A 12,860-nucleotide genomic window follows, 5' to 3' on the forward strand; every position below is an offset into this window, starting at 1 on the left:
ACGTCTCGTGTTTTCTTCTTGTTGAAGACCTGCGTTAACTGCAGCGGCAGCTTGAAGAGAGGTAGATGCAGAACGCGGTGATGGAGAAGGACTTTGACCCCGTATATTAGTATGTGCGGGGTGTTCAGTTGGAATTGGAGTGCTGCGAGACATGGAGGGTGAAGTAGTTGATGATCGTGAAGGAGGAAGTGAGTTCAAGTCGGGAGCCATTGATATTTCCTTCGTATTTTATAGCCTAGGAATAAATAGATTTTGGTGGAGGGCGGGTAAGGATGATGGAATGTTGTGGGGTAGCTGTAGCTCGGGTAGGTTATTCTAGTCCTGAGGCTAGATTGTGATGGTGGTATGAAAGAGAAATCGTATGATATAACAGTTAGAGGGCTGCATATCATTCTTTGCTTTAGAAGTAGGGTGATAGCGTTGGGTGTAGGAATGATATGATGTTCTAGTCTAGTGCTATTGTGCTACTCTTGTTAATTTTGATATATGATGTGATGTGTGATGTGCTCTTTCCTCTCACACCAATGTTGTTTGTTATGAGAGAACGTGAACATATGTCACTACCAACCGGTATTTACTGTCAAAGCTCCCGATAGATAGTACACCACCAGTACCTGCCTAGTAGTTCGTTAGAGCCTCGTGACGTTGCCCATGAACTTAGTACAGTACCCGCAGTTTAGCTTTTACCGAACTGCCGGCTACTTTTTAGGAGTGTCTAGCCTGTGATATCGATATAAGGGTATGTATCGTCCAGTCATTTCATCGGCCACAAACTGCTAGGCAATCATGAGTCGAATGAAACCCCACGTAATGGTGACTAGCTAATTGAACATCATCTCGATATCATTCTCATCTTCTGTTTCAAGATCACTGGTGGACAAAAGACTGTGAATCATCATTAGTGTGTTTGTAGGTTAGTAAACCGTCTTCGAATGTATACGACTGAGTGAGAGAAGGTCAAATGCAGATTCCACCCAACAGAACGCAGTAGTCTGTTTCTATTGGGAGTCTTATCTTAGTAGCAATATTATGCGTGACTTCTTTCATCGTCACATCACATCACTGAGTACATCATCTCCTTCTCTGAACTTTGCTATACCGAAATACTCAGAGAATTTTGTAGGCAAAAACAAAACATGCGAGTATTAATTTACCATGTCAGATTTGACCATTTACGGCTATCTTCACGAATCGCAGGCGAATGTCGTTAGCTGGCCAAACGGAGCATACACGGAGCCTTTCTTTCCCTGCAATGACGCCGTTAAGAAGTTGCGAATGATATACAAGTTCATTATCGTACATCTGCAGGGGTTGAATTGCCAAAATCCATAGGCTTGCTGTATGAACCACTGGTGAGCCCTTGGCCTTACCACTTTCCTTGGTGAAAGGCTGTTCATTAGGTATAGGGAATCTGCGGTGTAACTGTGAAGTTCTCGAATACAGGTTCGTTACCGATGAAGGAGAACCCCAACTTACGTTCATTTCGAATCATCGGCCCATGTAAGAATCTTACATATCCACATGATTCTCGCGAGCTTGTTACGTAGTATTGTTGAAGCTGGAGGACGCAATAATCTAACGAATCGCGAGACGAGACCCGGAGCAGTAATGGTTCTAAGTCTAGGGAATTTAGTCATTGCAGAATTCTTCAATTATCGGTATGTGCTCTGATGGAAGTGCCGGTGAGGTTAGGTATGCAGACCTCGCATCTTTGAGGCGGTAGGACTGGAATAACAACATACCTAGTCAGAAGAGAGAAACTTTGATGCATATCTCTTTCATCAGGTGGTAAAGGTTATGCAGATTGCTTCAACTGCAGTCCTGCATCATGAGCTTTGAAAGACTAGCACAATGCAATCGTTTACCCCACGGCTAGATTTTCCTGCAACGGTTCACCTAACTTAAAACTGCAAGATTTTATTGGTTGTTTGAAAACCAGATAGGCGAATTGGATAATTGGATTCTTCCCCCATCGCAAAAAAGTCACATCCCACAATATCCGGGAAAAACAAAATGTACCGGCACGAAAGGCAAACATTCGAACATATAGGTTGCGCAAGTTATGCGCAAATCCTTCAACGCCATACTTGGACCACACCACTGCAGAAACGCTCGAATAACATGAGCGGGCTGTGGCCATCCGTCATCGAAAACCGTCACTGCAATCCAAGAAAATTGCCTCATTGAGCCAGCGGAATGATCACGTCTCATTTCCAAAGTGCATGATAATCTTGGTTGCATTACAATGATATTGCCCAGCACATATCTCGTCAATTTCACAGAAATGGATTGTTCGATATTTCACGCAATGCAAAAATGGTTCATGAAGTATCATCGGAAGCTTGCATTCTAAAGACCGTAGAAGCCTTGGCCACCACATTTTTTCTTGTCATCTTGCCTATCTTTCTGCAGCGTGAATTAAGATCAAGCTTTCTAGGAGACTTCTATTCTGCGGCCGAAAAGATGCCCTAAAATAAAGCTTATCTCCACTGCACTGGAGACCTCGAACTTAAACCTATTGGATGCAACAACGGCTCATCAACCCAAAAACATACTGGCTTTGGCACTGATAGCAACCACATTACAGTTGTTCTCCCAAGGTCTGTCTAAGGGCATATAGGGAAAACATTCGAACACAACCTTTGTCCAGCAAGCTTCGCATTCTCGAATCTGCATCAACATACTGGTGCCGCAGCCAGTAGATGCCAAGTATTTCAGACTCGCAAGCTACGGAAAAATCTCCTTCCATAGAGTCTCTGCATCGAAAACATGTCGTGTATCGAATTATCGCGATGCCCAGGTTCCTAGCAAAGCTTGAGGAACTTCGTCCTTGGCGGGTTGAAGCATATCTTAAGAAGTGCTACTATCCCACACTAAGTCAGCAAGTAACCATGGGGAAGAGGTCAACAGACACCTGTTAAGAGCAAAAGTTATGCAGAATTCATGAGCTTTCATGCCTGGCACGGTTTACAGCTATATTGCTCAAGCAACTAACTGACGATTAATAGAAAGAAATTTACTGTGCACAAGAACGCTCCGCGCACCCGAGACTGACAACATAAAATGGTTCTCAAGAATGGCTGGAAAGTCCATTGCCATCGACGAGCGCCCGCTAAATTTCATAGCCGAGCAAACTTTTCGATGTCTCACGAGAGGTCATCTAGTGCCGGGAAGCCGCGGAAGAACACAATGACTTTCCCATGTACATTTGGACTTGAGTAGTCAGACTTCCGCTTGCGACATGTACAAAGAAATTGAATACATGCATACCCCAGGACACGACCAGGACACGACCAGGACTATGACAATTGGATCGACAATACCGGTGGACATGGATTCACAAATCGATATGAATAAACCTGGGAACAAAGCACAATTACAGCTCTGTCCGTCTGTGACTTTTCAAATAATTGTCGGTGAGAGGTCGGAGCAGAGAAAGTGGTGCGAGCAAGGTCAAAAACTCTGAAATGTTTAAATGTGCTCGGCTTTGAAAGGCTCCACTATATGCAAGGCACCTCGAACCCACTTTCATTCTCCAGTGCATAGGTTAATGGGACGTCCTAAGGAGGGGTTTTGAGAGGACTGGATTTTACTTGGATGCAATTAAATTTTCAGAGAATCTGCGCTGGACTTTGAGGAATGTCCGCGGAAGCTCAAGTTTTCAACCCGTAGAACCCGAACGAGGCCTTTTTATATCCTGCCACAATGGGAGGAAGATCATGGGTCTCTCGGATATTTCCACTTTGTCGTTGAAAGTTGAAGGTTGAAAGTACTTGTCGTACTTGTGCGTCCAGAAAGTATAAAACTACAAACGCAAGCTAATAATCTTGTTAGTCAAACGGCTCATTTTTAAGGCTCCTCTCCATTTCTTAGCACCGATTTAGCCTTCGGGGTTTATAAGTAAGGATTGAAGAAGTAAAATTTATTATATAGATTGTGTTTGTTTTATCATCTGTTGATTGAATTATACATATCTAATAATATCTTCGACGACTATTATATTTTTGTCTTTTAGGAAGTGATCTAATTCAAAGCTTAAACTAAGAACTCTCCCTTAGCGAAGTTCTATTTACAAACTAGACTAGATACCTAGGTACGTAACCTATGTTTAGTGATCGAGCAAAAATCAAAATCATAAAATTGGATTTTTAATTACAGCTCATCTCTTATCCAATCAATTACCCATGGGGTTAAGGTAAAATAACTCTAAATTGGGCAGGCCTAGGCTTGTCCCGCAGATTCCGGCAGCACGTTTGTGGATGTGCCACCCGGCGGTATGTATATAAAGTTACGGGCCGCATGATGTATCCACTAATAGTCGGTGCTCTAGGGATCGACTGCCTACTGTCGGAGTCGGGGAAAGCGGTTTTCCATGAACCTATAAATACAATAATTAATCAATCGAGTCTAAATTAGTATAATATTTTTTTATTAGTAAATTGTTATAATCTTTGGGAATTCAAGAATATAATTATTTTTTTAGATAATATGAAAAGTGATAGTTGTATATTAAAAACAAGAGTTTTCCTAATAGTAATTCTCATTTTGATAGGAATCATACCAAAAATAAGTTCAGGGAAAACCGCTTTCTAGAGAGAACCGCTTTCCGAGAACAGTTTTCCAGAGAAAACCGCTTTCCCCGACTACGACAGTAGGCAGTCGATTCCTAGAGCACCGACTATTACCAAGTAAGTAAGAAGTGAAAAAAGTGGAAAGGCGGAAATGGGCCTTTTTCACGTTTAGAAAAGTTCCTCATTTTATCCAGCACCGTCACGCTTTACCCAATGGAGAAGGCCTGAAGATGGATAATTCCAATTTGAGATAGGAACCTGCCAATATGGTATCGAGAAGATCTTGGCCAATCTTTTGGTGGCAATCAAAATATATCGAAATATGTATATATATATCTCAATGACAATGCTCTAATTCGTTTTCTAACTCACTCTCCATCTCTTGTCTTTTCCCGTTGTCTTGTCTCTTCAGCGGTAGTTCTCGGGCTCACATTTTTGGAAGTTTTCATCCAAAATGCCTTCCCCAAGCAAGACTCTGTCCGTTGTCGTTTCGGTTGCAAGCAGCCTTAGCAGTTTGTCAAGCACAACACATGGACACCGATCCACTTCGACAACCGCTGTTACTACAGCTAGCCATACCGTCGCGGCCTGCGCTGTTGTGAGCAGTCTGTCATCTGTCGCTAGAGTTGCGTCGCCATCAGGTATGTGAAATTGCCGCGACGAGGTTATCTTCAGCGGGAATGAAGAAGCGTATAAAGTAGCTAGGCTACATATACCAATTCCACCCGATATGTCAAACCTATCCAGGACTATGTTCTAGGCTTGTATTTCGATGAAGCATGGTTTTATGATCGAGTCTACTCGCACCGAATCCCGTCGTTCTCGAGACTGACCAGCTTTTGTTTCTAGCGACACCCACAGTTGATGCTAAATTAGCCCATGACTGTCTCAACTCAGTACCATTGAATACAACTGCGGCGCTCCAATATGTTAATGGTCTAGAACCATACATAGAATGGCAGTCTGGTACGTTATCAATAATCATTTTCTCCCACTTTCCGAGTTGTTCAAGATTCACCTCAACGCGAGGGGCTTCTATGTAAATGTCCAATGATATCTTGTTGATGAAATCTCCACCAAATCGAACTTTTCGGCTGACTTTGACAGATCTTGAGTACCTCAAGGATCCACCAGCAGAATACTTCTATCCTCCGCTTGATGTAATGGGCAAACTCGCTTCCGTGAAATCAAACCTTCAGACGGGTGGTGTATACGCAAATGAGTATGAGTTTCAACAGGATTTGTATCAAATTTTTGCACTGGCACATGATGGACACTTTGTGGTCTATCCTGACCTTCTCTCCTCTGCCTTTGATTGGCGCCGTCAGAGATCTTTGGTATCTATCAGCAGTGATGGAGTTGAAATTCCGAAAATCTACATATATGGTAAGTTGAAAGACGAGATCTTATAATGAAGTAAAAGTGCTAACCAATCTTTTAAGAGGACATTATTGCTTCGCCTTCAACGGCATCCGAGGTTACAGAGATAAACGGAGTTGATGCGGTGACGTATGCAGAAGATTGGATCTACCAAGCCTCTTTCAATCAAGACGCGGATGCTGCATACAACAGCATGTTTTTCGAGAAGGCATATGTGGCAGCAGGTAAATTATCTCTTTCATATATGCTAGTGTTAATCTTCTCCAATTATGCTAACACTACTGCTCAGGAGTTTCCAAAGGATACTTCTCATCTGGCGGTCGTATCCGATACATCTATCCGGGCTCAAACACCACCTTTGCGTTCGAAAATGGTACAACTTTGGTTACCGAAAATTACGCTAATGTGAAAGGAGACTTTACCGGTGTTACTGATGGAAAGTCCTTTTACCAAAAGTTCTGCGTTCCAACCACCACCGAGTCCGTCGAAGCAACGGTGGCAGCCCCCGTAGCCGCGATTGTAACTGCTAGTGGATATCCTACCCCTGTTGTTATCACCAATGACACTATTGTCGGAGGATATTATCTCAGTGAGCCGGGTTTCGAGGATGTTGCAGTTTTGACTCTTTTGGCATTTGAGTCTGAGTCAGTTGCAGAATTCCAAGCTGTTAGCCAAACCTTCCTCGCTGGTGCAGTTCGAGATGGAAAGACCAAATTGATCGTTGACTTGCAAGCAAATGCTGGTGGTTACATTTTGCAAGGCTATGATCAATTCCGACAACTGTTCCCTAATATCGTTCAAGATGGAAACAGTAGAATGAGAGAAAGCGATACATTTCTAACGATATCTAAGATATTTTCAGAGGACATTACTGCAGATTGTAAGTGTGGCGTTATTGACCTTTGATTTCCCATATTCAAACTAACATGCTACAAGTTGACCCAAACACGGCATCGGCGGATTTGATACAACAATACGAGACTTGGTTCAACTACCGCCATGATTACAATACCAGTAATCAACCCTTCTTGACATTTGAAGATAAATTCGCCCCGCATGTCTACAGGGATGATAACTACACGAACCTCATGCGCTGGAACCTTAATGACCCACTCACCACAACCAATAGCACATTCGGCTTGGGCATTGAGGTCTCCGGATATGGATCGTTAAGTAACATCACCCAACCTTTCGCTGCGGAAGACATCGTCATGATCTACGATGGTTTCTGTGCCTCAACTTGCACTATCTTCAGCGAGTTCATGCGTCTTCAAGCAGGAGTCAAATCCATCGCCTTTGGAGGACGACCCAACAGCGACCCCATTCAAGGTGTCGGTGGTATCAAAGGAGCACAAGTCACTGAGTTTAGTGACATCTACTCTTATGCACAAACGGCACTTTCATCCTCAAACGCAACACCAGAGGACATTGCCACTCTCAATCGTCTCACAAGGTTTCCAATCGACAGAAGTACAGATTCAGTAATCAATCTGAGAGATGCCATTCTCCCTGGAAATGAGGAGGATGGAATCCCCTCTCAATATGTACTCGAAGAAGCCGATTGCAGATTATATTGGACAGCACCCATGATTACAAACGTAGAGAAAGTATGGGAGGCAGCTGCAACGGCGGCTTGGGGCGGTGGTGCTTGTGTTGCCGGTAGTGGTTTGTCGTATGGAAAGAGAAGTGTGCAGAGTTTGAGCTCGAGCATCAAGGATAAGAGACCGGTTGCTAATCAAAAGATGGAGAGAAATACTTTGGTTATGGAGAGGGAGGAGAATATGGAGAGGGATGCCTTCTGGAGGGCGAGACATGGTCAGAAGGTTACTTTCTAGGATGGATGGATATATTACGTATAATACACATGTATCTAAATGGAAAAGATATTAGGATCCCTAGCTTTATATCATCGGTTTTTGGAAGTAAAATTAAATATACTCTTCAAATACACTAATGGTAATGTATCATTCTTTACGGTGAATCAAAAAAGGATACTAAAAGCTCAAGAGAAGGTATTGGATACAACTCTTTTCTTTCAAACATATTTTTTTTCGATACTAGGGACCAGACATCATGAACTTGAGATGCCCTCAACCTTACATAGGTAATCATACACTAGCCCTATCATAGTATAACCGAAATTGTATCCTTTTCATGATCAATAGCGCAAGTATCAATATCTCTCGACTCTCTTCACTCCACTTCAAAAACATTAGCTTATTATTACAGACTTAAACCGATCAGAAATTTAAAATAAATCAGAGCCGTACTATAAATTCAAAACGAAGATCGACACAAAGTGATATCGATTCCTAGCCTCGTCATGCATTGAGCACAAGTTGTTATTCTGACTTTCAAGATTCTTCGATCTCGGAATTCTTTTGATTTTCTAATATGTCTGGGGATAATGAGAGGGTTGTTGGTTTCTGATAAATCAATCTTTCCCTGTATGTTTTTAAGTATTCTCGGAGATAAAGTCTATTGGTCCTTGTGTTATGAGATATCTCATTCATTGCATGAGACTCTGGGGTATGTTATGCGTAACCAAAGCTTGATGTATGTTGCTTTTTATTAGGACCTCGCTTTAGTGCATGTTGATGAACTTACTGTATGTGATGCTAGAGGTTTGGGTCTCTTTGATTCGCAGTGGATCGAAGCCTTTCGCGGGTCGTTGACGCATTATCAGCTTGAAGACTCTTTTTTGTCATAAATATGCGTTTGCGAGTGTCACAAAATTTTGATATGGGGTTACCTTATATGAAGTGAAGCGCCTGTTACCTACGAAAAGCGTCACAACTTCACCCTCTCTTCCTCGAATAACCTCATATACTGAAGCTAAAGATGATTCTAAAGGATTTCTTGCATATAACATTATTTGATTATTGAAGGAAGTGATTTTCCATCCCAGCCCCAACATTTGAACTGAGATCACTGAAGTCGCAATCCCACTACCTGGACCAGACGAGATAGTGATCGATGTTGTTGTTGCTGGGAGCAATGTCAAAGGTAAGCGCAACTATTTCGCAACATATTCGTGAGGGAGTAGCTCAGCCAGATTCCCTTTCTCCAGAGTGGCTTCATCTCAGGACTTTGAAAATATCTCTCAGCAGTGGAGACGATATCGCTGGCATTGCCCATAGCCTCGAGGAGAATTTGAGGATGAGGACCAATATCAGCTTGGAGATATGCTTTCATCCAATGCTAGCACCCCATGGAACTTACGCAAATATGCTGTTGCACCGATGCATGATGTGATGAGACTGCCAGATGGAATAAGATTCGAAGGTCAGTATGTAATCAATGACGGATGACTGATGACTATTTTTCGATTATCTCTTAGAACCTACAGCTATTCCATTGGCTGCTACGACTGAAATGCTCTATTTCTTTCGCCGACAGTATTTACCGCCTGCATGGTCGCGATGCTCTGATCACAGTCTTCTTCCGCTTATCGTCTACGAAGCATCTTCTCTCTTGGTACGTTCGCAAATATTGGCTCGAGCTTCCAACATTCATCCAATCGTTGCCATCGCAGGCAGTAGCCCCTCACATTTAGAATCTCTTCTTGATCCATCTTCCTATGACAAACTGATTGACTATCGTTCGGGCACCGAACAATGGTCAAAGCTACCAAACTAGCCTTGAAGAACTTGGAATGTCATCATACTCTTGACACTATCAGTTCGGATCATACATGGAGTCCGATCTTCCATATGCTAGCTCTGTCATTTCCATCCCAATCTCCGTCTTATTACTTATCAGTCGTCACAGGTTCTGATAAGTATGATGAAGAGCCAATCCAAGAAGGTATTGAGGTAGTGTATATCATGGTAGGGAAGTAAAGCACACAGGGACGCCTACGAGTCACGCATGGTCAGACAACTCGTGAGGAGTGATCCTGAGTGGGTATCTGTGTCCCTCAAAAATATGCCTCAGATGTTAGCAGATGGCAGACTTACTGGACATACTTTTGATTGATTATCAATAAATGTTTACAAGGAGGAGAAGAAGGACTGGGAAGTTTGCAAAGAAGACAAGCGACTGGTTCTAAATATGTCTACAGGTTTGCAGAAGTCGAATGAGACTTTTATTGGGTATAATCAAGTGCTCCAAACCCTTTGACCTACAAACGATAGGTAGAAACAAGCTTTTTACAATGTCCCATCACAATATATAGTAAATTTCTTGAATCATCAATTGGGTCCTCGTCAACAAAATCGGGATAAATGAATTTTCCGAATTACCTTTTGATCCCGATTAAAAACTTGGCAAAAGTTCGGGTTATGCCAAGGTATGTATGAGTATGAATAAGCTCAATGTCACTTGCGAGGTTTGACAATCGTTAGATTAATTTAGTTCTTGAAGCTTGTACGATATCAATGTATCGATTGTGAGGATTTGATTGGACTGATTTTAGTACTACCAAAGTTTATCGTTTGATTCTTGCAATTCTTTGGTTATCCTTTGGTTAGCATGTTGGCAGACTTGCCATTCAATTGCTCTTCATACAAATCCCGATCAAGTGCCTTCGTTTTCGGAGATATCTCGCCGGTACTAGAGCAGGTTTCGGTATTAAACCATCAGACCCACAACTTTTGTATATTCGCTTCAGTTATCAAAGTCATGACGTCGAAAGATTCATTTTCTAGTTGTGTTGACGAGACAAGCAAGAAATGAAGTGATGTTGTGGTTGTGGTTGTGTTGATTACAATGCATAGCCGCCTGCATAATCTGCGTCGTAAGGTTACAATGGGCTGGAACCAATGGATAGAATCTACACTATCCGTATTTCCTTATCATGTCCCTCCCTCCCTTACCCCTCATTCAGCTTTCTAGATCAAAAAGATTCAGAGCGAGAAATTCAATTGCTTCTTGAAAACCATAAACACAATGGCAGATCCAGAATCGATCATCCACCATGCGGATGGCACGAATGGGCCAACTGGCAGAAGTTATGCCAGACGACCAAGTATCCTACATCCGGATCTTCAAATTCGTTCCAAAGATGAAATGCCAGATCCGCATGAATTGGACTTGGAGGAAGAGTATGAGGGCTGGCACGGATATATCGAATGGGAGAAATATCCCGAGCGAAAGCAAAAGGCAAGGGAATTTTTGAAGAGGTTCAAATTTCCTCCAGTATGAGTCCCATGATAGTTCTCCAGAACATTCAAATGCTGATCAATTACTGCTTAGCCGCCGGAATTCCAATTAGTTCCTTTACCGAAAACAAACCCAATCTTAGAAGGAGTGAGATGGAAACAGTATCATTATGCAATGGGAAGAAAGTTGAAAGATATCCCGGCAGAAAGTTGGCTATTTGTCGAGAAGGAAAAATCTCCAGATATGCTTCATGTGTTACAGTTTCCATACAATGGAGAACCTCCTCGAGTATGTTTCTTTTTGTTTTTCTCAAAATAGGGAGCATAGATTTAACAGAACTGACAGAATCGACTTGTTGAATCGGCCATAACTGCTAATGAAGATCATTTTGTTCGAAACCATGGTGGAATTCCTGAAATCGATGAAGATGCCTACTTCTTCGATGTTGGTGGTTTGGTCAATGAACCAAAACGTATCACCTTGAAAGAATTAAAGGATGAAACCATCTTCCCGAGGCAAAGTAACGTCGTCACAATCCAGTGCTCAGGAACTAGAAGAATTGAGCAAATCAGTCAGTATCCGGGTGATGGAGATGAACTTATCAATGCGCCGGTATGTAAAATCTTTTCTCCCAAAATATTTACATGCTAAGAGAAATATAGTGGGGTGAGGGAGCTATCGGAACCGCACGATGGACCGGTGTATCTCTTAAAAAGGTTATCAAATACTGCGGCGGTCTCAAAAGCCCCTCTGGAGCAAACCATCTCGAGTTTCTTGGAGCAGATACCTACTTCAAAAAAGGCGAGGTATCCAATTATGCCGTATCCGTTCCATGGCGTAAAGTCAAGATCAATGAGGTTCTTCTTGCCTGGGAAATGAATGGGGAACCACTCCCCAAAATTCACGGCTTTCCTTTACGTGCCGTGGTGTTTGGGTATATCGGTGCTCGCTCCTGCAAATGGCTTACGAGGATTAATGTTCTACCTTATGAATCCCCTGGGCCGGTACAGAAGAAAGAGTATTTATATTACAATTCTCAGGTAGGGAAACATAATGCGACTTACAGTTCTGGATTTAGTATTCAAGATATGCCAGTAAGTTCGGCTATCATGAGTCCAATAGATATGGATCAAATAGTGCATGATGGGAAAATCAAAATGAGGGGGTGGGCTTACAGCGGGGGAGGACATTGGCCGGTCAGGGTGGAGGTTAGTGGTGATGGGGGAAACATTTGGTATGAGGTTCCTTATGAGAATTTGAGTGAGAAGTATTACCATGCGTGGAGATTGTGGGAAATTGATCTCCCGGTCGACGCGGAAGGATGGCTAGAGTTGGTGGTGAGGTGTTGGGACAATTCGATGAATACGCAACCTACGTTTGTGAGATCTACTTGGTATGTTTCCTCCTTTTCATTAAGACAATAGCTAATGTCTGCTAGGAATTGGGATCTTCACGTCACATCTTCTTGTCACCGAATCAAAATCTTTAGTATCAACAAGTCGAAACAGAAGACGGCAGCGAGGGTACAAATATATGAGAAAATGGGTATCCCATTCTTACCAATTACACAACCAGGACCCTTTGAATTGGAGGATGATGAGACTTATGATGCAGAGATGGAAGCTAGAGGTGGTCGGGATCCTAAAGAGTGAGAGTGAAGAATGCTAATGTGGAGTCCGGTTAGTTATTGTTTTTAGTGGCTTTGCGGCGATCGAGTTAGTGTCTGTTATTTATAGTATATGAATAGTTAATTATTACCTAGTATCTCTATGATAGCTTAATACGAAAATGTTGGGTCGATGAGAT

The 12,860-nt window shown here is 42.4% G+C and overlaps 5 protein-coding genes across 5 annotated transcripts; 4 read left to right on the forward strand and 1 right to left on the reverse strand.

Moving 5' to 3' along the window:
• Positions 1-1,155: 1,155 nt before the first annotated feature.
• SS1G_09976 (predicted protein) lies at positions 1,156-1,723 on the forward strand (the record flags this gene model as incomplete). The annotated part of the gene is made up of 2 exons (XM_001589291.1): positions 1,156-1,296; positions 1,634-1,723. 2 exons carry the CDS (start codon positions 1,156-1,158, stop codon positions 1,721-1,723), a joined length of 231 nt encoding a protein of 76 aa, XP_001589341.1.
• A 598-nt stretch (positions 1,724-2,321) lies between these two features.
• Positions 2,322-2,616, reverse strand: SS1G_09977 (predicted protein; the record flags this gene model as incomplete). The annotated part of the gene is made up of 2 exons (XM_001589292.1): positions 2,322-2,398; positions 2,556-2,616. The coding sequence occupies 2 exons, from the start codon at positions 2,614-2,616 to the stop codon at positions 2,322-2,324; spliced, it is 138 nt and encodes a 45-aa protein (XP_001589342.1).
• A 2,409-nt stretch (positions 2,617-5,025) lies between these two features.
• Positions 5,026-7,786, forward strand: SS1G_09978 (hypothetical protein; the record flags this gene model as incomplete). Its single annotated transcript, XM_001589293.1, has 6 exons — positions 5,026-5,212; positions 5,469-5,537; positions 5,679-5,957; positions 6,014-6,175; positions 6,241-6,831; positions 6,888-7,786. 6 exons carry the CDS (start codon positions 5,026-5,028, stop codon positions 7,784-7,786), a joined length of 2,187 nt encoding a protein of 728 aa, XP_001589343.1.
• Positions 7,787-9,568: 1,782 nt separating this feature from the next.
• On the forward strand, positions 9,569-10,073 carry SS1G_09979 (predicted protein; the record flags this gene model as incomplete). Its single annotated transcript, XM_001589294.1, has 2 exons — positions 9,569-9,766; positions 9,951-10,073. 2 exons carry the CDS (start codon positions 9,569-9,571, stop codon positions 10,071-10,073), a joined length of 321 nt encoding a protein of 106 aa, XP_001589344.1.
• A 768-nt stretch (positions 10,074-10,841) lies between these two features.
• SS1G_09980 (hypothetical protein) lies at positions 10,842-12,706 on the forward strand (the record flags this gene model as incomplete). The annotated part of the gene is made up of 5 exons (XM_001589295.1): positions 10,842-11,090; positions 11,148-11,342; positions 11,400-11,666; positions 11,717-12,447; positions 12,493-12,706. 5 exons carry the CDS (start codon positions 10,842-10,844, stop codon positions 12,704-12,706), a joined length of 1,656 nt encoding a protein of 551 aa, XP_001589345.1.
• Between the last annotated feature and the right edge of the window lie 154 nt (positions 12,707-12,860).

The sequence above is a fragment of the Sclerotinia sclerotiorum genome, genomic scaffold, assembly GCF_000146945.2.
Source record: "Sclerotinia sclerotiorum 1980 UF-70 scaffold_14 genomic scaffold, whole genome shotgun sequence".
NCBI lineage: Eukaryota > Fungi > Ascomycota > Leotiomycetes > Helotiales > Sclerotiniaceae > Sclerotinia > Sclerotinia sclerotiorum.